The sequence below is a fragment of the Chiloscyllium punctatum genome, chromosome 10, assembly GCF_047496795.1.
Source record: "Chiloscyllium punctatum isolate Juve2018m chromosome 10, sChiPun1.3, whole genome shotgun sequence".
Taxonomy (NCBI): domain Eukaryota; kingdom Metazoa; phylum Chordata; class Chondrichthyes; order Orectolobiformes; family Hemiscylliidae; genus Chiloscyllium; species Chiloscyllium punctatum.
Genome location: NC_092748.1, coordinates 42,238,370 through 42,262,443, shown reverse-complemented (window position 1 = coordinate 42,262,443; position 24,074 = coordinate 42,238,370). Strand labels below are relative to the sequence as shown.

The window sequence follows — 24,074 nt, the reverse complement described above, 5'->3', positions numbered from 1 at the left end:
AAAAAAAATGTAGTTAAGAGTCTAATGGTGACCATGATCCATTGTCCATTGTCAGAAAAACCCATCCGGTTCACTAATGTTCTTTTGAGAAGAAAACTGCCATCCTTACCTTGTCTGGGCTACATGTGTCTCCAAACCCACAGCAATGTGGTTGACTCTTAAATTGCCCTCTGGACAGTTTGAGCTGGCTAATAAATGCTGGCCTACCAGTGATGCCCTCATCCCATCAATGAATTTTAAGGAAAAACCTCTTTGATACTTAGAATGACTAATATGGAATTATCTTTCTTCAAATTTGAATTTTTGTTAGAGATTTCAAAAGTGTTCAGTTTTAATTTTCAATCTCATTTTCTCTCCTCCTTATGTCAATTTTGCACTCCCCCCATTGCTTTTTCTGTACCTGATGTAGTATAATATTCACCCACTGTAACGTATACTTCCTTCTCCTCCTGCACTGTTAATTTTACAGTCATTCAATCTGATTGATTATGGGGTACACTGTTATTTGCGCTATTGATTGGATTCAGATGTTCTCTTCCCTGGCAATTACATTATCATCTCAAACTTGAAGTACCCAAGATCATTCTGAAAAAAAGGGCAAAGCTAAATCTAACCAACAGTGGGTGCTGCTTGTTGCTTGGTTGAAGCAGATTATGGCTGTTCACTTAGAATTGATTATTTTTGTAGACATCTTCCTCCAATATCTTCCATCCTCTTCACCTTACAGTGAAAGTGCCAATGTAAAACTAAGTGGACACTGCACACTCAATGCTTAACACAGTAGTTAATCATCGTCTGTCATTCATTTGATGATTTCAACAGGCTGTTTCACCATGGGAAACAGGTCCAACTCTGATTTCGACCTCATATCCTGTATATGTGAATTGGTGAATATTTTTCAAGATCGAAAATCTTAATTCCCTGGCATTATCCCAAGTGACCAAGGCCATTTGTAACTTCACTGACAAGTTCTGTTCACTCAGGCAGACTGGTGGTATGGTCTAAGACCTTACTGATCTATATGGAACAGTCACTCGCTGCATTTAAAAGCTAAACCATAGCATTAAATTCATTTATTATTTTTCAATTTCCCAACCAGGGTTGAAATTGCAACTTTAAGATAATAAAGGAGAATTCTGGTTTCTCCATAATCAATAGCGCAAGGGCACATATCAATCTTTATTTTCACTGGAAGGTTTTATTCTACAATTTTGTTAGACTATCATTAATTATTGAGAAACACATAATGTCCTCTTTATTTTAAAAATTGGATTTTCATCAAGCCCTTCATCTGAAGGTGAATTATTTGATTCTTCTAGTTCTGATGATTGGCTGCAAGAAATGTTCTCTCAAAGCTGCAGAGCAATCCAAAACTTCCTGCACTGCCCAACAACAAATCAGCTTTATCACACGGCACTTTTAAAGATTCTGTGTACTGAAATGAATGGGTGGCAGATAAAAACAAAAGAGTACATTGTTTACAAGCACTATGTTTGAACTCTAAAACCAATGGAAAAGTTTGTGATTTTGTTTATGTGTACTGATATAATTAAAGGAGGAATGTCAATTTTAATTGGGGAACTTAATGTATAAAATGAGATTTTTAACTGCCTGTGATAGTGGGAAGCTAGGGTATGCATTGCCAGACAGATACCATGTTTGATTCTCAGCTTGGTCTAAGTACATTTAAAACGTGTTTTTGATTTAGAAATTAAAGACACAGATACATGACTTCCGTTCAATAAATGGAATAGATGTGTCATTTATTGAACTATTTTTCTTTTTTAGCCAACCAATGCGATCCTGACAATTACAAATAAGGCAGTTTTTCCTGAAATCTGCAAGCAATACTCTATGGAATTTAATACTTTAGTTTTAAATTCATGTAAAGGTTTTTCTAAATGTCTTCTTCTCCTTTGTAGGTCAGTGAAGGAATCTGAACACCACTTCAGTTAACTATGGCGAGTGATGACAAAGTTGCTATCCTTTCTGATGATGAAGAGGAACAGAAAAGAAAATATATTCTCTCTGAACCTTTCAACACTGTGTCAAGAGAAGCAAGGAATGAACCACCTTCTAATCCTATCCATTCAGAAACAGAAGCTACAGAAACAGAGGAACAGGATTGGCTAGAGAGACGTTGTATAAAAATAAGTAATGATCTCCTTATTTCCAAAGTGTTTTACTTCTTCTTTTACTCTGGGTATGGATCATTGTACCCATTGCTACCTGTATATTATAAACAACTTGGTATGTTGGCCAGCCAAGGTGGACTTCTGGTGGGAATAAGGTATTTTATTGAATTCTGCAGTGCACCATTCTGGGGAGTCATAGCAGATCGTTTTAGAAAAGGCAAGATTGTCCTTCTCTTTTCAGTTATGTGTTGGATTGTCTTCAACTTGGGAATTGGTTTCGTGAAACCTGCCTCCATGAAATGTGAGTCAAAGAATCCCATGCCTACCACATCAGCTTCAAATTACTCTACTCTCTCAGCATTACCCACTACTGCGTCCACAAACCACTTTCTCTCAACCGAGTCAAATAAAAGTCGGATGCAGAGAGACATTTTCACAAGCCAACCTTTTGGATACACGGGTAATCTTAGCTTTTCGTTTCCCGTGGTCAATACAGAAGGAGGTCATGCTTTACAGGAAAGAGCTGTTCCAAGTGCTGAGAATTCAACAGCAACCATAAATTCCAGTAGGACATTACATTCCACCACAGCCAGCAGTACATCTGCCGCAATTGAGCAACCCGACAAATTGATCACTTACAACTTGGCAGAAGTTGAAAATATTTTCTTACTAATTTTGTTGGTTGTTATCGTCGGAGAGTTTTTCAGTGCACCAGCGGTCACTATCGTAGACACTGTTACCCTACAGTACCTCGGCAAACACAGAGATCGCTATGGATTGCAGCGAATGTGGGGGTCCTTAGGATGGGGTATTACCATGCTGGCAGTTGGCATCTCAATTGATCACACGCACATTGAGGTTTTTGTTCAGGGTCAGGGCTGTCAAATACCTGATTACAAGAATTACAGGATAACCTTTATTGTTTTTGGAGTTTTAATGTCTATAGCACTAATTGTATCAACCCAATTCAGATTTGACTACAGTCATTTAAAACCTGAGGAAAATAAAAGTGAAGAATTTATTGAAATTCAGCGAGTGGCTCAGAATCCTTCAGTGGAAGATTCTGGAGTCACAAGTAATGCTGAAGAGTCCAAGAGTACGGGAACAAAAAAATTTGAATTTAGACAGCTTCTGAGAATAATTTGCAGTGTGCAATATGGTTCTGTGCTATTTGTGGCCTGGTTCATGGGCTTTGGTTATGGCTTTGTGTTTACATTTCTCTACTGGCATCTGGAAGACTTGAATGGGACAACTACACTTTTTGGAATCTGCTCAGTCCTAAGTCATGTATCAGAACTGACTGCTTACTTCTTCAGCCATAAATTGATTGAACTGGTCGGTCACATCAGGTAAGCTGTTATATTCACTTCCCTTGTCTGGTACAGTACACAGTTAAAAAAAGACTTACAAATGAGACTTAAAGAAAGTAGTTTTGTACGGAAGGAAATTTATGCTCAGGGCAAGTAAATTCATTTGTTTGAGGCTAAACTGAAACCCAGAAACAGCATGGATTTTCAGTCAAAATAATAATTATAAACAAATTTCATTAACAGATTATTAATGTGTCCTGGATTTTCACTCCTGAGGTAATGTGCGGTGGAGGGAATTTTTCTGGCTTGCTGCACCCATCTTAGGAAAAGTTTCACAAGCGGTTACATCTTTGTTCTAGGGAGCGGACAGATGTCAGATACAGTTGGACTCACTGCTCCTGGATGCAGATTGGAGGCAGCCACAGGGACTGTCAAGAGATAAGGCAGGGTGGTTAACTGGTCTGCCTCAGTTACCTAGAACTTGGTCCCAGTTGTGTCTGTTCAATATTAGCCATCACCTCTCAAACTCATTCATGCTTAATTCATGCCAACATACTTAACCATGCTCTCTACTCATTCCTATAGCTTCTTGTAGGGCCAGTGCCAAGTTAGTGCTAACTCATGCCAAACCATGCCTTACTCACTATCCTTTGCTCTGACATCTTCAATGCCGTTTCACCCAATATCCACCCTGGCTAAAATGAGACAAAGTGAAACTCGTAAGCATTATTACAGTGGTGCAGGACTTGCACAATTAATGGTACGGCCCTGGGTGATGTTGTAGAACAGAGAAACCTCGGGGTTCAGGTACAAAATTCTTTGAACTTTGCATCACATACAGACAGGATGGTTAAAAGGCAATTAGCACGCTTGTCTTCATTTTTCTGTCCATTGAGTATAAGAGTTGGGATGTCATGAAGAGGCTGTACGGGACATTAGTGAGGCGTCTTCTGGAGTACTGTATGCAGTTCTGCTATAGGAAGGATTATTAAGCTGGAGAGGGTTCAAAAGAAATTTACCAGGATGTTGCTGTCTATGGAAAGTTTGAGTTATAAAGAAAGGCTGGATAGGCTGGGACCTTTTTATTGGAGCACAGGAGATGGAGAATTGACCTTAGAGAGGTTTATAAAATCATGAGGGAAATAGATAGGGTTAACGGCAGGTATCTTTTCCCTCGGATGAGGGACTTCAAGACTCTGGGTTTTATTTTGAAGGTGAGAGGAGAGAGATTTTTAAAAAAGACATGGCAATTTTGTTTACTCAAAAGGGTGGGTTCGTGTGTGGAATAAACTTCCTGAGGAAGTGTTAGATACAGGCACAGTTACAATGTTTAAAAGGCATTTAGATAAGTACATTAATAGAAAAGTTTTGGAAGGATATGGGTGAGGAGCAGGCAGGTGGGACTAGTTTAGTTTGGGATTATGTTTGGCATGGACTGGTTGGACCGAAAGGTCTATTTCTCTGCTGTATGACTCTAGTCTGCACCATATAAAACCAGTCTCATTCATAAAAGCTGAATACATTTGAAACTTTTCAAATACTTAATCCTTTCTGAAAACAAAAATGTCTTATAATCCATGTGTATTCACATAAAAGCCAACTAATCCTTTAAAATATTCTTGGAGCTATTATTCAAACTGTGACCTAACAGTCTAACCATTGTGACAATGCTAGATTGTGGAAAGGAGTCAAGCAGAAATAATGCTACTAGGATGGTATTTAAGGTGCAGTCGTAAATATCTATTGAACTGACAAGGATAGATATTTTCAATTTGTAGACACATGTTTTCTTCTCTCGGGAAGTTAAAGGACAGGGATTTAAATACTTCTCAACTTGACAGCTCCACAGACCTTCTCCACCCTATTCAAACATTTATATCCACTCAAAAAAATCCTACCTGGTAGGATCTTCAGTCCAGCAAAAATGGGGTCTGCTTGAACTCAGTTAATGGTGTTTATTAATTTCCCTTATGTATCAGCAATGTCTTGCTTTTTTATCCCTACTGGTGGAAATACGATTTTTTAAAAAATTGTTCATGGAATGTAGGAATTGCTAGCTAAACTAGAGTTTATTATCCATTTCTAATTGCCTTGGAGATGATGATTGTGAGATGCCTTCTTGAACTGCTGCAGATCCCTTGGTATAGTGACACCAACAGCGCTGTTAGCAACAGCATTCCAGGATTTTTATCCAGCAACAGCGAGGAACGGCAATATAGCTTGAAGTCAGGATAGTGTGTGGTTTAAAGGTGGTAGAGTTCCCACCATCTACAGCCCTTCACCTTCTGGTGATAGAGATTGCAGTTTGAAAGAGCTGTTGATGTCAGTAATAGCAGTGGGATCTTTGGATCTGGGTTCCCAGCTCCATTTTGGAGAAGCTATGAGGTCTTCACAACTACATAAAAATCTAGGCCAATGTTTGTTTATCTACAGTGAAAGCATCTGAATGTTATTAACATTTGACTTACCAGAATGAACGGGGGTGGCACAGTGGCTCAGTGGTTAGCACTGCTCACAGCACTAGGGAGCTGGGTTGGATTCCACCCTCAGCTGACTGTCTGTGTGAAGTTTGCACATTCTCCCCATGTCTGCGTGGGTTTCCTCCCACAGTCCAAAAATGTTGAGGTTAGGTGGTTTGGCCATGCTAAATTGTCCCATAGTGTCCAGGGATGTACAGGCTAGGTGGATTAACCATGAGAAATGCAGGGGGGAGAGGTCATTAAAAAGCTAAACATGTGAATTGCTTGCGTCCTGTTTTGATGGAATCAGGACAAGGTTTGGTAAACAATCTCTAGTCAGGAGCTGATTTGTCATTTAAGTATATGTATGAAATAGTGTGGTCTCATTTTAAGAATAAGTCTGATTCTAACCACAGTCAGCTGGATTTCCCTGGACTGAGGAATTCCAGCTGATGAATGATGACAGAAGGCTCTCGAGGTCCCTAGAGACTCTCATCCTGTGTGCATTAGTCAAAGACCTTTATTGTCTTGTCCAAGAGAAGCAGGAATGATTTCCTCAGGCCAAATGAGTTACTAGTTGAAGGAAGGGCCCAAGAGGGGAGACTCCATTGGAGGAAGGGGGACACTGTCAGATCGGAGGATTTTACCTGGGACCTCAGTCAGGGTGAAAGCAGGGTGAGTGATGTTTGATTATGGGGGAGGAGGCATTCAAACATGTGGGCTCTTGATCCTGGAGGTTCTGAAAGTGGTAAAGCCAGAGGCTGTGTGATTGAGGCATTGCAAGTGTCAGACAGAGATCACATTTCTTTGAGGAGTCGTGCGGATCATTAATTGCTTTGGAGAGGAATCAGAAGTCTACATGGAGGTGTGGGTTGGCAGGGGGGAGCGGTATATGTTGGAAACCTATAGTGGAGAGAGGTCAAATGCTATCTGCCAGGACTTCACCTGTGGGTGAAGGCTACAGAGAGCATTGGTTTGGTGACTGCTTTTGAAGATGCCTCAGGTAAGCATTTTCTTCCAGGAAATAGGTGAAAAAGAATTTATCTCCTGACTCCCATCACCTCATGCTTCCCAGAGGAAGCTTTCAGCCAAGGGTTGGAAAACACAGCTAACTGCAATTATTATCAATTATATAAATGACAAAAAGGTTAGCAGCTTCATTATCATACTTAAAATTTTCTTTGGCGTGGTTTGGGCCCCCGTTTGGGTGCTAGCCTCAAATAAAGACAGACAAATTAATGGGTTGAAGATAGATTTGCATTGGGAAATTTATTTTTTAGACTTTAACTCTCCCAGCTGATACAAAACTGCCCATTTTTCTACGTCAACATTCCTCTACTGCATCAGACTTCATACAGTTTTCACAGATATACACAGCACCTGATATTCATTCTATTCGAGTCAGTAGAATTCAGTATAAGCTGTTGCATTTAATGGCAGCTGATTTTATCCTGTCCATTTTAAGCCATGTCCCATTCTGCTCCATTGTTCTCAACTCATCAAGAATGTTAATACTGGGGAGTGGAGTGCTCAATGTCAGCCATCAAGTACAGCTATATCCTGAAGAAAGTTTCCTCCACTATGCTCTAACATCAGTAGCATATCTCTACTGTACTAGTGTAGCAGCTCTTTTCCCTCACCTACTACCTTGTATTCTCTGTGATTGGCATTTCCAATTTGTGCCATGTTTGCAGACAGTATTGTGCTTTAGGCCTATTTCAACTAGTAACTGAAATGGGATTGGCTAAAGTAATTTACACTAGATGCTTGAAATAAAACTAAAAGCAATGCTTATACCACTACTGCACATGATCCCTTTGTGTAGTCTATTACCACGTGAGACAACTTTATCTTGCATCGATTATTTATCATGCCATTGGTATGTGGACAGGCCAGCGAAAAGATCAGTCCACTTGTGACCAGACTCAGTTTGGTGGACAAAATCTGTCTGCCAGTAGCTGTTGTTTACCTTGTCACCACTAGCTTTCTGAGGATAAATACATGAAGGGAAAACACAGGTCTCAAAGACACATTACATCTCTCTCATTAGTGTTTTAGATTTCACTGAAACTGGGATTAACACACTTGGGATTATTTCCATAGGGGTTATTGATTTATATTTAACTATGCTTCTGTTTGTGTCCCAGGGTATTGTACATTGGCTTGGCCTGTAATACAGCTCGTTTTTTGTATATATCCTACTTGGAAAATGCATGGTACGTGCTCCCCATGGAGGTGTTGCAAGGTAAGGCCCACGTTAAGAACTTTTCGAAACCTTAACATATGGCAAACCTTAACAAATGCTTTTCCGTGAAATATCAGTACTAAAGCTACCAAGTAAAATGGTTCCTCTGCCTGCTACCCATTAGATGAGCAGAATTAGGTAAATTGAACCATCATTTTCACTTCTGATGGGGAAGAAATCCTCCTTTCTTTCCTGTTTTGGACTGATTATCTGATGTTGACACATCACATTGTTATGATCTTAAATTCACTGCCAGAAAGGGTGGCAGAAGTAGATTAAGTAATAATGTCCACAAAGTGCTTCAAAGGGAAAAATAGTATGTGGCTATGGAGCTTAAGGCTATCTAAATAGTTCTTTAAAAGAGCTGCCACAGGCACAAGTGGCAGGCTTCCTTCTCTGTTGTACCTTGTCAAGGATACAAGTTGCACGCATCATAAAAAAGAGATGCAGTTCATTCAATTGAAACCAAACACCTTTTTTTCCCTCTGTTTTGGTTTTCTTGTTGCCTTATAAAAGCATGCATTTTCTTTCAATTGTGTAAAGCAATCCATGTCTGATCATTAAAACTGTTATGTCATTATGTAAATATGTTGATAAGATTTTTCTTATATGTAGGTGTTACCCATGCATCTGTATGGGCTGCATGCATCTCCTATCTCAGTGCAGCTGTACCTCCTGCATTAAGGACTTCTACCCAAGGAATTTTACAAGGGCTTCATCTGGGTCTGGGCCGAGGCTGTGGTGCCATGGTAGGGGGAGTAATGGTAAATGCCTTTGGTAAGTACTGATGTGATTAATTTTTTTCCCCTATCTCCTAACTTGGCATATCAGTAATTGTGTGTAAGTAGCTTATTAGTTATATATCAGCAGCAGCTTTTTATCCTCATTATCTTGTTTCAAGCTGTGTTGAACATAAAAGCATTTGATGTGCTTCAGCTAATTTAGAGGTAGGCATGTCATTTATTTTAATAAAAATGTTACATTTATAAATAGAACAGTTAGTAAATATAGTATTCAATGTGTTTACGATAATCAAGTCACCTTGGGAAAAAAAGTTCTTTATTTACATTATGCTTCACTGCAGTATATGACCATTAAATGCTGCTAAACTGTCTCTCCTGATCTTTAAGAATTCTCTTCTGTTTTCTAAATGAAATTGGTTTGCCTTTTGGAGAATTTAAATGTGGATGTTGTAGAAAAAAATTGTTAGCAGAACAATTTGTGTAGATTATTAATGTTTCAGTGGTTAAAGGAATGCACCTTTTCAGTTCCTCTTCATGACCACATTAGTGGACCACATTAACAGTTATTCAGCTGATCAGAGAGATTAAAAGCCAACATGAGGCTGCTAAACTATGAATATTCCATACTGCCAGACCAGAATCTACTTTTTTAAAAAGGGAAGTAAAAATGATCAAGATCACTGGGTAAATGAACTGATTAATGAACAAGCAAAGTCCCAGGTATTGTACGTATCCAATTGGTGCTCAATGGGTAAATATCAGTCCGATTAGTTTTTAAGGTGTGATGATTAGTGCCCACTGGACTGGGGAGATTGTTTCAGAGAATTATTTGTTCCATCACGTTGTGGTGGCTCATTGGTAGATTTTCAAAGAGTAGATCGTTCATTTTGAATCTGATTTGAATTTTTTGAACAGGTAATTAAAGTATTGCTCAGGGAGATAGAAATTCACTTCGTCTTCTAGAAGATATTTGATAAAATCCTTTATAAGATACCCCTACCTAAAACTGATGCTTGTAGAATCAAACACAACTCCCTTGTTGGGAATTTGGCTGGCTGGCAGGAGACAGAGTGTGAGGGTAGAGAATAGGTACCTTCACTGACAGGATGTGACCAATGCCATCCAGCAAGGAATCAAACTGGGGCCTCAGCCACTCAGTACTCATTAACACTGTAGACACTGGGATAGAAAGCTACTTACCCATACCAAAGTTATCAAACAGAAGATTCTATTAGCTATAGGCATTAAGTGATATAGAGCAAAGGCAGGTTTGTGAAGTTTGGTTACAGTTTAGCCATGATTTCATTGAAAAGCAGAACAATATTGAGGGACTACCATTTAGATCTACTTCCATTTTTTTATTCCCCTATAGCCCTGTATTTCTTTTGTTGTCAAGTGTACCTCTGATTCCTTTTTGAAAGTTACGTTAACTCTGCTTCCACTACCATTTCAGACAGTGTATTCCAGGTCACGAGACAACCCCAACAGGAACATGCATGTACACAAATGTCAAGGAAGAATGATATTGTCTTTAGCTGGGGCAGTCTTTCATAGCCTCACAAGTTGCTAATATAAATGAAAGACATTCATAAGTGATTTGTATATAACTACAGCAATATCATTTGATGTGGATTTCAGGTGCTCCAGAAACATTCCGTGGAATTGGTATGGCCTCTCTCGTAATTCTCCTACTTTTTGCCTTGATCCAATGGCTAGCAGTGCCTGATGAAGATGAAGGTATTTATCAACATTGAGTGTTACAGGAAGCATGACAATCCTGATTAGCATTTAATTGAAATACTACTAAATAATATGTTCAAAGCATATCCAGTCTTTAATTCCCTTCCTCAGTAAAACCGTCAGCCAGGTGACAGTTGCTACAGGAAATAGTTTACTCGCTTTTCCTATCCTTCCCAATCCACCACCTTGTAGAGGTAGAAGTAATGACCTGCAAATTCCTAAGCTCCAAACTTGTAGCATGTGTGCAGTGGAGTAAAATCCATTTTACTATCTCAGGCCAAGACAACAGTCCCTTTGAATGGAAGTGCCAATACCTGTAAAGATACATCGAGCCAAGCCATCCTTGTAAGGCAGATGTACAAATGAGTTGTAAAAAAATTTAGAATAAAATAAGTAACTAGCATGAATCATCTTAACTGAGTAAATGTTTGAGTCCAGAAGATGGTCTTTAAGGGACTCACATTCGCACTCTAGAGAACTTCACTGAACTGAGGTGTTATGGTGTGTAATGGAAGGAATTTTTCAGGAAATTCTGACAGGTGTCATGTAAAAGAAGAATGTAACAAGATCAACTATAGCTGGATCATACAGCATCTTACTATAAAAAATGCTGTCCAATAGTACAAAGGTCTATTTCATGTTCGGTAGTACATTTACATTCCTTAGAAGTCGAAGATTTGAAGGGAAGCATTACAGTGAACTTATTGTGGTAAAAGCAAAATACTGTAAGTTTGAAATAAAAACAGAAATGATTGAAATGTTCAGCAGCAGTTTGGGGAACATCTGTGGGGGAGAGAAGCAGAGTTAACACCAACCTGAAACATTGACTATTTCTCTCTTCATGGGTGCTGCTTTTGCTATTTCTAGCATTTTCTGTTTTCATTAAGGCAACAGTTGGCCAATGATATTTGCAGAAGTGTAACTGTGGTTAACCTACTGCTGAATGTGTGCTAGGCTGCAAACGACTAACAGTGTGTTCTTCTGCACATCACCCAGCAGGTTCATACTTAGTTTTAAAAGATCATCCACTTAACCAGAGCAGTAAACCTGAATATATGACAAGGAGTAAGGATTTTTAAACAGAGTTCAACTATTGCAAATTATGTTGAATCTATAGCACAAGACAGACTCTTTGGTCCAATCTTTATGTTTAACTAACTTGAATGTTTATTTATGCTTCTCCCACTTGAATTAATTCTTACCCCTCTGCCCATGTGTTCTTCCATTTTCTTCTCCCTCGCAATCATATAAAATCTTCCCATAATTTGGACCTGCTTTAATCATTCTAGATGTTAACAAAATTCCTCCTGAATTCTCAATTTGTTCTGTTATTGTTTTATCTTGTATTATTAAAAATAATTAAAGTATTAAATGTTTTAAATTGAATGATCGTGCTTCACAGTTGATGTACTTAAGAGTCATAGAGATGTACAGCATGGAAACAGACCTTTCGGCCCAACTCGTCAATGCCAACCAGAAATCTTAATCTAATCCCATTTGCCAGCACTTGGCCCATATCCCTCTATATCCTTCCTATTCATATAGCCATCCAGATGCCTTTTAAATGTTGTAATTATACCAGCCTCCACCACTTTCTCTGGCAGCTCATTCCATACATGCATCGCACTGTGTGAAAGGGTTGCCCCTTAGGTCCCTTTTAGATCTTTCCTGCCTCACCTTAAATCTATGCCATCTAGTTCTGGATTCACCCATCCCAGGGAAAAGACTTTATCTGTTTACCCTATCCATGCCCCTCATGATTTTATAAACCTGTTTAAGATCACCCCTCAGCCTCTGACACTCCAGGGAAACAACAACAGCCTATTCAGCCTCTTCCTATAGTTCAAACTTTGGCAACATCCTTGTAAATTTTTTCTGAACCCTTTCAAGTTTCACAACATCCTTCTGATAGGAGGGAGACCTGAATTGCACACAATATTCCAAAAGTGGTCTAACTAATATCCTGTACAGCTGCAACATGACCTCCAAACTCCTATACTCAATACTCTGACCAATAAAGGAAAGCATACCTAATGCCTTCTTCACTATCTGATCTACCTGCAATTCTACTTTCAAGGAACTATGAACCTGCACTCCAAGGTCTCTTTGTTCAACAACATGCCCTGAACCTTTCCATTAATTGTACTTACTCCAATACTATGTTGCTTAAAAATGGAAAATTTAAGTTTCTGTCGCATCTTGTAATTTATTGAATGGAAATTCAAATGGAGCGTTTTTATTTTGTCTCATTTTGACTATTTAGAAAAGAAGATGCTTGCAGAACGGATTCCAGTTCCATCTAGTCCCGTTCCCATAGCAACCATTGATCTCGTCCAACACCACTCCGATGGTATGATGCCCCACCTTGAAACCAAGCGTCCTCTAAAAAAGACAAAATATCAAGAGGAACAAGAAGATGTTACAAAACCCGCCTGGGCCATCAGCTCATCGCCATGGGTCACTATTGCGTTCGCTTTTTATCAGGTTATGGAGATGGTGAAATTAGCGAAGACCAATGCAACTATTGAGCATCAAGTGCTACAGGTTAATTGACAATTTCATATTACGAATCTCACCCTGCCTATACTTTAATGTTACAATTTTTGGTTTACTGTTGTACGAAGCGGAGTTGTATTAACTATGAATAAATACTCTGCAAAACTAAAAGTTTTAGTCAGAAAACATTTTGAGATTTAGTTAGTAGTAAGTAATACTTTAATTGTGCCTGTCCTCAAAATATAATGCCAAAGCCATCATAAGCTACATCCTCTGTACCTCCTCTGACTTTTACCCTGCTGCTTTTAACTATGGAACTCTGGCAGTATTCTTGGGCTCGCTCACAAGCTCTGATTCCTGTTGATTTCATTTGTCTATCACATTTTACCATGAGGTTTCTGCACTGTTCTCAGGCTGACTGTCTTGCTAACTCCCCTTGACTTCTACCCTTCAATTTAACCTGTGAGTGTCCTCTACTGTTCTCAAGACTTGTATACTGTGATCTCTCCCTTAACACTTGTTAATGTTGGACTCTGAAAACTGTTCTCCCTTGGCTCCACTTACTCTGACTCCAGTATTTTTAAAGTGATAATAACTAGTAATTTTAATTAGTCCTTCCAGCTAAAGCCTCATAATTTATCTGGATCTCGCAATCATCAGTTATACTTTGAATTCATTTTTATGTTCATTTTAGGAGGAAAATGATTGTCCAATAGCTGCAGACACCTGGCCAGTTGGGAGCCCTCCAAATCTTAAACCATCACCCACTTCCAAGAAGGAAGAAAAGGTAGAAGTCCCAGTAGCTGCCTCTGAACCTGATGAGATCAGCATCAGCTCCACACAAGGCACTGAGAATGGATTACACCAGTCAGATTTGCCTAGGAATTTAATACCACTGCCAGGAAATGAGAACCAGAACATTGATCCAGAATTGCCTCAGCAAACAAGCACTATCCAACCAAGTCAAAAAGATGTCTCGTGATGATCAAATTTAAAGATTACAAAGCACTTGAAAGCGTTGAGAGAAATGAATTCATAATTTTCCGTGATGAATGTTTTTTAACAACAAACACAGGAAAGTTACTGAAGAATAGATCCACAATATTCCCAGATTATCAGTAAGACACTGACAGCTAATAGTGTAAATTTCAGAGATTATAAAGGTTCTACAGCACATTTCAGTGAATTTAGAGCATCTATAGCAGAATTTAAGTGCCTGTATGAAGGACATAACATTCTTCACCCAAAACATTCACATGAATTCTTAAAACCATGCATTAAAACGGTTTAAAATGTAGCTAAATTGCTGAACAATTGGGATTAAACTATCAAACAGAGGTAAAGTTACAATGCACTACACTGCAACTAAGAAAAGGTCAAATGCCTGAGTGTAAGTGATTTTATTGCAATGTAGTCAGTTCAGGATCTGAATTTATAGAATCTATATGATTTGTTATGTTGAATTAGGATTATCAAGTCGAATAACTACTGACATTTGTCACAGTTAGTGTGTTAAAATTGGCTTGCAGCATCTTTTGAATAAGAAATCACAAGCGGTCTCCATGCAGGAAGCCATCTTCTTTCATTATGATGTTGTTTTGGTAGGATAGATGCTTTGAAGGAGGAAATAACTGAATAATAAAGCTCATCTTTGAGTTAATAGTTTTTTAAATTCAACATGTAGCCACTATTTATACCAGGATTCAAGAACTAGCCTAGTTTTCATTTAAAATTTGTAATTTAGTATATTTAAGTTTCCTCCAAATTCCTCTGTGAACATTGCACAGGCAATTAAAGCTTGCACTGTATTTTAATGGAGATATTTCTATTTTTGAACTTTATCAGTAGAGTACATGAAAGGTAGAATATTTTTAATTTAATTTATTTTAGTAAGCTGGCTGATTCTAAACTATGAAACCTCAACTCCTATTCTCACCCCAGAACTCAAAACAGAGCAATTAACAAGTTATCTAGCACTTCTGACTCACTTACGTTTCGACAAGGAAAAAGAAACAAAAACCTGTAAACATCTTACAACCAGTTATCTATTCTCACACAAATCCATGCTTCTAAATATTTGCTTAAATTTAAACTTTAAATTGGTCACCAAATGTCTTGATGTACACCTTTACAGTAAAACTCAACTGAAGATCAGGTTATTTTGTGTAAATCTGCAAAAACCCAATTCAGATGTATCTATGGATACAAAACTCTTGAATCAGTTAAAAAGACAGCTATTTACAGTGTTACATTGCTGAGTCAGCCTGAAGTAAGTGAAATACAGAATTTGAAATGCAGGAGCTCTCTTGAAGGTTTCTACTTTGAAATAAGTGACTCACCCAAGAATGAAATATACAATTAAACCTTGTTTTAAAAATGAAAAATTAGAGTCCCACTATTAAATTGAGCAACAAGTCAAGGCCAAACAGTATGGTTTTGGCAGGGGTAGGAATGCTGAATTCAGGTCAAAATGGAAACAAAAAGAGGGGCAATGGACTACAAGGGAACTGCAGCTTCTCTTATTCTTTTTCTGTCAACTGGCAAGAAGAGACCCAGTGAATGTTTCAGCGTGCGATTTGAGAGAGTTGTGGGAAAGCCACAGTCATTTGAAAAGAAATAAGGTTTATTTTTAAGCTTTACTATTTTATTCAGGTCCCTTCTGAATTGCTCCTAGGTATTAAAGACCTAAAAGCATAGCAAATTGTCATTACTAATTTTCAATATTGAGGATTGACCTATTTTTGCTCGAATGTAGGGTGCTTCATTGTGTTGTCTGTACAATTGTTAGTGCCTTCAATGTATTACAAATAGCACTATGTATAAAATATATTGATTTTGTTGTGGGCTCTTGACTGGTGAAATTTTTAGATTGTTTAGAAACAATGTGGCGAGGTAAATTATGTTGCTGAATTATACATTGATTATCCCAGTGCTGAAAGAACTGCTAATATATTAAAATTCATGATTTTATTAATAAAATGCTATACAAAACCAACTTTGTGATCACATTTTACCAAGCAATTTAAATTGCAATGTTTAATAAAATAATACACACATAAAAAATTAGAAAACAAACTTCTCTAAAATATGTTCGACTGTTAAAGCACTAGTCTTGATGAAAAGTGAAAACCTAGTCCAATCACGTAATTATTAGACTGGATTCATCCTGTTATAAACAATTACACCAAGATACACAAGAAGATTGGTATTAACTCAAAATGAAAGTACTAAGACTGCATTAATAAAATCCTCAAGTTGTCCAGACTATTGAAATAATTGGAAAATGCTGTAATAATAGTACAGGTGTCTATAATGAGTGCCTCCATAGGAGGGAGCTCTTACCTCAAACTTTTTTTAAGAAGAGTGGCCGTTCTCGTGCTCTCTGAACTTGACAGTTTAGCCAGTTTGGACAAACACAAACTACCATTTCATTTACCATGAGATACATCTTAGAACAATATTCATCAGTATGTAATATTTTAATGATGAGCAATAATAAATTTATACATGGAATCCAGATGATATTAACCTTGAGGGCAAGATTTATCATTAATTTCTTTTTCTTCTAAACAAATATCATTCTTAACACCTTCGCATAGATTAAACCCATATAATCATTCCTCCACATTTGTCAAAGTCAGACACTAATGAAGAGTAATGCACAAAATGCTTTCTGTTCAGCTTACTTGCCAGATGAAACATAGTCCTATTTACTTATAAATAAACTATCATGAGAGTTAAATTCCAACTTAGATATCACTTCTAACAAAAACTGTAGGAAAGATAGATACTTGTAGATGAACATTTAAACTTAAAATATGTTTGAATGAGCTCAACAATAAGTAAAGATATTTTCCAGAAAAATAAACTCTCACAAAAAGAATTATGTCATTTAAAAATTAATATTTGTATAAGATATTCAGGAACAGGATCTTAAGCTATTATTTTAACAGGATGAAAATTCTGAAGTGAAAGCTGCTGAACTTCCCAAAGAGGAAATTTTGGGCAAATTGTCAGCAGAACACCTATGCCAAACTGACGGTAGCTTGAAAGACAACTTCATAATTGAGTTAAATTGATATTTTCAGCATTATTGTCTCAAAAATACTTGAGATTCCAGTCTTTTTTCTACATACATCTTCATTCTTTCGAATGAAGAATTCCTTATTGGAAAAAAAAATTCTAATTTTTTTTGTTATTCTGTGTCTCACACCAAAAAAAAATTAAACATGCCTAAATCTGCATTATCACAAAATGGCTTTGTATCCACGATTCTCCACTACAGGCTTCCAGTCATCATGAGGCAAAGTGCTTGTCCACTGGCAACGAATAAGACTTGGAAGACAAATTCTGCTGGCCGACACAGAAGTAAGTACATTTACAGAATATAATCCTAATTTAATTTTCACAGGTCATTCAATACAATTTATTACTTTGCTCTGAATAAAATGGGAACAAATCCCATCTCAAATCAATTTTCATATAAACTTCAGACAAAACAGCCCTTTGTTTAAACCTGAGTTGGATGTAAAATTAAACAAAATTACATGGTACAGCTCAACAGAAATCCGTTTCATTAAAATGTGAATAGCGAAGTCAGTTGCCGATTAATATTGTTGTTTGAATACAATAATTATATTTATCTAATGGCCTCTACTTCCAATCCTGGACAAAGAAACAATATTTATATTACAACGATTTAAGGGGAACACAACACATATCACAATAAACCTAACCACCAGTTTGCAGCTCAGCTCCACACAACCTGTTTTCTATATTTATCAAGTAGAGCTAGCTGCTTGTTATAAAAACTAAGGACAAGATGGTTTGAAGTACTGATTATAACCAAACCATCAATGAAACCCTACAATTAACTGACTGACTGTCAGTAAAAAGACCATGAGATGCCTAACTTTCCTTGTCTTTCATTTTCAAAAACAGAAATTCTCATCAAGGGGAAAAAACCCAATAGTCACTGTAGAAAAACCACAATCACTTGGAGATTCCGCCGGAGCCATCCAGTTCAAATAATGTCTTCTTCGTGCTTGTGGTATAGATGGGCCCCATTGTCTCAGCTTCAACTGAAAGCCTTTCAATAATGATAGGATCTACTGGTGTAGTCAAAGATTCCTCAAACCGAACTATACCCATTTCGTGTAAACCTTCCTGTAAAAAGTATAAACTTAATGTGCTCTATGTATGCACTAAGCAGCACAACTCACAGGTTTCTTAGTGTCTGCGCATTCAATTGTCGGAGTGATCAGAGTCAGTGATGATAGTACTCTCAAATTTCAAGCTATCAATCTTTTGACATTGGTCAATTTCTAGTCATAACAACAGTTCAAGTTATTAATTAGATGTGAATGAAGCAAGATTAATTCATTAACACAGCAGCTTCATTTCCATCTGCAGCTGCCATTTCCCCATTCTCTGAGACTGGATGATTATCTTCTTCCTTGACAAAGAGTTGGGCTTCCAAAAATGAACCACCAATTCCGTAGTGTTGCTCATGGTTCTGCATTTCCTCTGGTGTAATATGATAAGCTCCTAGGATGAAGTCTGCAAGTCTGCAAATTAAATGAAAAGCTGAACAGGGATGTGCATAGAGTCATACAGAACAGAAACAGATCCTCTGGATTAGTGGTGCTGGAAGAGCATAGCAGTTCAGGCAGCATCCCTCTAGCTTATCTCTCCATGCTTCAGGTTCACTGCCTTTATTCCTGATGAAGGGCTTTTGCCTGAAACGTCGATTTCGAAGCTACTTGGATGCTGCCTGAACTGCTGTGCTCTTCCAGCACCACTAATCCAGAATCTGGTTTCCAGCATCTGCAGTCATTGTTTTTACCTAACAGATCCTCTGTCTAACCAGTCCATGCCAACCGCAATCCCAAACTGAACTAGCCCCACCTGCCTGCGCTTGACCCAAATCTTTGTAAACATTTCCTATCCATGCACTTATCTAAACATCTTTTAGATGTTGTAACTGTATCCGCATCCACCACTTCCTCTAGACATTCTTTCCACACATTAACTATTCTCTCTGTAAAAAAAAAAATTGCCCCTCAGTCTTTAAATCTTTCTCCTCTCACCTTAAAAATAAGGCTCCTAGTCTTGAAATCCCCCACCCAAGGGAAAAAAAACACCTGCCATTCACCTTATTTATTCCCTTTGTGATTTTATAAAAGTCACCCCTCAACCTCCTACACTCCAGTGAAAAAAAGTCCTAGCCTATCCAGATTCTCCTTAAAACTCAAAGCCTCCATTCCTGGTAATATCCTGGTAAATCTTTCTGGACCCTCTCCAATTTAATAATATCCTTTCTGTAACAGGACAAGAACTCACTCCAGAAGAGTCCTCACCAAAGTCCTGTACAGCTTCAATATGATGCCCCAACTTCTATAATCAAGGGTCTGAGCAATGACACAGAGAGAGTGTGCTAAATGTCTTTTTAATCACCCTGTCTACATGTGACGCAAACTTCATTGATCAGATGTAACAGCAGATTGCTCCACTTTTGAATCAGACGACTGAATTTCAACTCCACATTTACTGTATAGTGAAACAGTAAATTATACTTTTTTTGAAGAAAAGTTAGCAAGGAAGGTAACTGCAAGCCTGTTCTTCCACATCCCTGATAAATTATAGTGATTGCTCTGATGAACTTTTGACAGAATTGGAATCTCCAACCTGGTTGATTTTGCAAGTGGGAGGCAAGAAAAAGGCAATTTGAAATTACATGAACAAAAATGTTACGCAGTATTGTGCACGCTATATATTAGTAGCCGTTAGTACCAATTTTGGAATCATTTTCAAAATGTTTGTCATAGGAAATATATTCTATTCACCCAGAAATAGCAAGGCATGCCAGATAATTGTCTTCATAAGTTTCCAATAAATGGATCTGTAGTAGAACGTATTGTCACATGTACTGTCAAATTTATGACATAGTGACTCTGATGTCAGTGAGTTGGGGAAGGCAGAGTAAACATGCATACCTCAGCAAATATCTGCTTGTTATTACTTTGCAAATATTACTACTAATACAACAGAATTAACAATAAGTATACTGAAGAGTAATGCTTACTGGACTAGAAGAACCAGTTGCGGAAAATTACATTTCTAAGTTTATAATCTTTGTTTCAGAAGCAAAATTAAAATAAATAATGAATAAGTATGATAATTCACTCTTTTGTCAATGTAAACCCAAAGTACTTCACAGATAAACAATTAGTTTTGAAACACTGACATTGTTTTCCAGATAAATGCGGCAATATTTTTTGCAGTTATGTGACTGGCCAGGTTTCATGGCCAGGAGAATGCAATGTTTCCGTTGAATAAAATGCTGTGGGATTTTTAATACCAAAATAAAACAAAAAACTGTGGATGCTGGAAAACTGAAATAAAAACAAAAAAACACTTGAGGGATTCAGCATGTCTGACAAATGATCACAGGCCTCAAAATGTTAACTCTGTCTGTCTGCCGGTCTCTCTCTGGTGCTGCCAGACCTGCTGAGTTTCTACAGCAATTTCTGTAGAAATATGGGATTTTTAACATTTGATTGAGCAGACAGGATTTCAATTTAATAAACATCCAAAAGTAAAAAAGTCACAAAGGCACTCGCTCCCATGAATACCACATTATTTTTGATCTTGCTGATTTTGTCCCCACTTTTGCTGTATGATACCATGATGAGTTCATTCCCATAGAATCCCTACAGTGTGGAAACAGGCTGTTCGGCCCATTGAGTCTACACCAACCCTTCCGATGAACATCCCATCCAGACCCGCCGCAATCCCCTCCCACCCTATCCCTGTAACTCCGCATTTCCCATGGCTAATCCACCTAACCTATGTATCCCTAGACACCATAGGCAATTTAGCACGGCCAATTCATCTAACCTGCACAGCTTTGGATAGTTGGAGGAAATCAGAGCACCCAAAGGAAACCAGTGTAGACACCGGGAGAATGTGCAAATTTCACACAGCCACCCAAGGGTAGAACTGACCCCAGGTTCCTGGCGCTGAGAGACAGCAGTGTTAACTATTTCAACTGCACCACACACCCTTCTGTGACTCAGCCATGTTGCCCGTATGCGAGTCTCAATTAAAACTGACAGCCCAATGAAAGGCATGGGGCATTACAATACGGCTCAACTCTGTCCTCAATAGATACTACGAACATAATAATCTGCGTAACTTCCAACTTCACACAATTCAGTACAGAAGTAGGAAGAAAGTGTAGCTGAATGCATGGCTAGAGAGAAAGTACAGGGCATTCAGACCAATTTTGGGAGAGGTGGGACCTGTACAACCACTCTTGCAGCACCTCAACAAGACTGGGATCAATCTGTTTGTGAGGATTTAGACTAGCTTGGCAGAGGGGTGGGAACCTGAACATGGCTTTAGAAGAAAGAGAAACAAGACTGGGAAACAGTGAGCAGAAAATTAACCGAACACGTAAGATCAAGGAGCCAAAGGCTAGAAAAAGACATCAAAGGACGCTTAGTGGTGTATACTGCAATGCAGAACCCAATGAATGAGGCAGATGAGGTAAGAGCACAAATAGGATGGTTGGAAGTTAGATATCAATGCCATGAATGTCTAAAATGTGGCTGAAGTAATGGCAGCTGAACATTCCTGATTACAAGATCTTCTGATAGGTCCAAAGAAAATATTAAAGATAAGGTCAAACTATTGATTTAAAAAATCTTGAGGGATAACATGCTTAATTGCAACATTTAAGAGGCATCTGGATGGGTATATCAATTGGAAGGGTTTGGAGGGATATGGGCCAGGTGCTGGCAGGTGGGACTAGATTGGGTTGGGATATCTGGTCGGCACGGAGGGGTTGGACCAAAGGGCCTGTTTCCATGCTGTACATCTCTATGACTCTATGTCTCTAAGGAGCATCCAATGAAGCCAAATGAGTTGAACTTCAAAATAAAAAGGGTTTTCACACTTAGGGCAGTGTACAGTAGATTCTAAAAAAATACACGTCAGTTTAGAAGAGCAAACGTGTCAACAGATTGCTGAGAAGCATACAGATAAAAGTGCAGTCATAGCAGGGAACTTCAAATACCTTAATATGAATTGGTAATTCAGTGTAAAAGTGCAGAAATACAGAATTCTTAAAGTGCAACAACAGAACTAATGTAGTTTGAATTGAACAAGTTCAACAAGAAAACGGCCAGTTCTAGACTTTTAGGGAATGATGGAGATAGGTGGAAGTGGTTTCAGTGGGAAAGGTTTTTTTTTAAACTGGTGTTGATCACAATTCAATTAGATAATGTAATTATCGGAAGAAATAAAAGATTGACTGAATATAAGTTCTAAATTGGAAAATGGCCAATTTTACTCAGCTGAAAGTTGATTCAGCAGATTGGGCTGAAAACTGCTACATGATGCATTGTGCATGGGCTTTATCAAGGCTTTTGAGAAGGCCCAACATTACAAACTGATGGGATACAGAGAAAATTGCAAATCAGATCAAAACTTAATTCAGTGGCGGGAAGCAAAGGTCAAAAGGTATTTTATGACTGATAGACAGTTGTCTAGAGTCCTTTGAGAAAATAATAAGCAGAGTTGACAAAGGAAACTAGTAGATACTAGTTTTCTGTTTGGATACTAGTCTTCTGTTTGGATTTCCAGAAGACATTTGATAAGGTGTCGTGTAAAGGATTACTGCACAAGATAGGAGTTCTTGGGATTGGGGGTAACGTCACATGGATTGAGCATTGTTTAACACACAGATGACAATGTCAGAATTAACTGGTCTTTTTCAGGTTGGAAAGACGTAACTAATACAGTACTCCAACATTTTTTACTGTCTATATTAATGATTTGGAAGGGGTCACATTGTTGACAATACAAAAACAGTTGGGAAGGCAGGCTTAAAGGGAGAAATGCCCTACTTCTGCTCATATTTCTTATGTGCAAGTGAATGCCCATCTGGCTGTACATAAAAATACATGATTAAGACAAATAACTTCTTTTAGAGGGACAATGATATGATACTACTTACCTTTTTGGAGAACTGACTTTAGATATGACTTCCCATGTAGGAAAATCCTGATTCTTGCAGTATCTACGGAGTTCCTCAAGAGCCTTTATAGTTGCCAGTTCACTTTGTTCCTTGTACTCTTCTTCAGTGAGGAAGCGAACTTCTTGTTTTTTAAATAATTGTTTTATTTTTCTGCAATTACAAAGAACAGTTGAGAAGCTGTCTTTCTGCTGCAACTAAACATGGTTAGCAACCCTTCTGCTGTGCTACATAGTGCAATATGAAAGATGCAAGTTAAATCCTGGAAAACATTTGACACAGATATTAGAGAGCTTCTTGAAGGCAATTTAGGGAGCCCAATTTCATTTTTAACAATGATGGCCTGCTCTAAAGTAGTCCTTATGAAATGGTGGGATTCATTATAACATGTCATAGATAGAATTCAAAGGTTCCTGACCAGTGGCAACAACCAGGTCATAGAAGGTGGCCTGTATCACCCAGAAGTCATTGATTTGGTGTGACGATGCTGCTCCTTTAACAAGGTTATGCTGTTCTTGGCTTTTTTTTTTCCCAGAAAGTTCGTAAAAGACACAGACTCTGAAAAGACTGGGGTTGAAGGGTGTCAGGGCCAATTTGACTACAACTAATAGATACTGCCTCAGGCAGAAGGCTTTCAATTAAAAAAAAACACTTGTACAATGAAAGGTGAGTGGCCAGTTCTCCCAATTTAACTTTTCTCTGGTTTGGTTTGGTGTGGTTCTTAGCAGTAGTGTGGAAAAAGCTGCTAGACCCAAAGAAGTAGGTCCAGGCTGGTACTCTCTCTCTGACGTCTCTCCTCTAAGAACCAGTGTTTGATTTTACCTTTCGTGCCCAGGGATGTTTGTGGGGATTGTTGTAAGTATTTCAAACTGCATCATTAAGTTGGTATAATTTGTTGGATTTTCAG

General features: G+C 38.1%; 2 protein-coding genes across 7 annotated transcripts in view; one reads left to right on the top strand and one right to left on the bottom strand.

Annotated features, from left to right (window-relative positions):
- The window catches only part of mfsd6b (major facilitator superfamily domain containing 6b), a 62,521-nt gene extending 46,398 nt beyond the window's left edge, over positions 1 to 16,123 (top strand). For all 4 annotated transcript variants that reach the window (XM_072578983.1, XM_072578984.1, XM_072578981.1 and 1 more), the window contains 6 exons: positions 1,923 to 3,484; positions 8,052 to 8,149; positions 8,765 to 8,926; positions 10,531 to 10,629; positions 12,896 to 13,176; positions 13,823 to 16,123. In XM_072578983.1, the coding sequence (XP_072435084.1) occupies positions 1,959 to 3,484; positions 8,052 to 8,149; positions 8,765 to 8,926; positions 10,531 to 10,629; positions 12,896 to 13,176; positions 13,823 to 14,110 (2,454 nt within the window). In that variant the 5' untranslated portion in view covers positions 1,923 to 1,958 and the 3' untranslated portion in view covers positions 14,111 to 16,123. The remainder of the gene's footprint in view (positions 1 to 1,922; positions 3,485 to 8,051; positions 8,150 to 8,764; positions 8,927 to 10,530; positions 10,630 to 12,895; positions 13,177 to 13,822) is intronic.
- Positions 16,081 to 24,074, bottom strand: part of nemp2 (nuclear envelope integral membrane protein 2) — a 35,152-nt gene continuing 27,158 nt past the window's right edge. For all 3 annotated transcript variants that reach the window (XM_072578985.1, XM_072578986.1, XM_072578987.1), the window contains exons 8-9: positions 23,150 to 23,320; positions 16,081 to 18,695 (exon numbers count right to left, since the gene is read on the bottom strand). In XM_072578985.1, the coding sequence (XP_072435086.1) occupies positions 18,503 to 18,695; positions 23,150 to 23,320 (364 nt within the window). In that variant the 3' untranslated portion in view covers positions 16,081 to 18,502. The remainder of the gene's footprint in view (positions 18,696 to 23,149; positions 23,321 to 24,074) is intronic.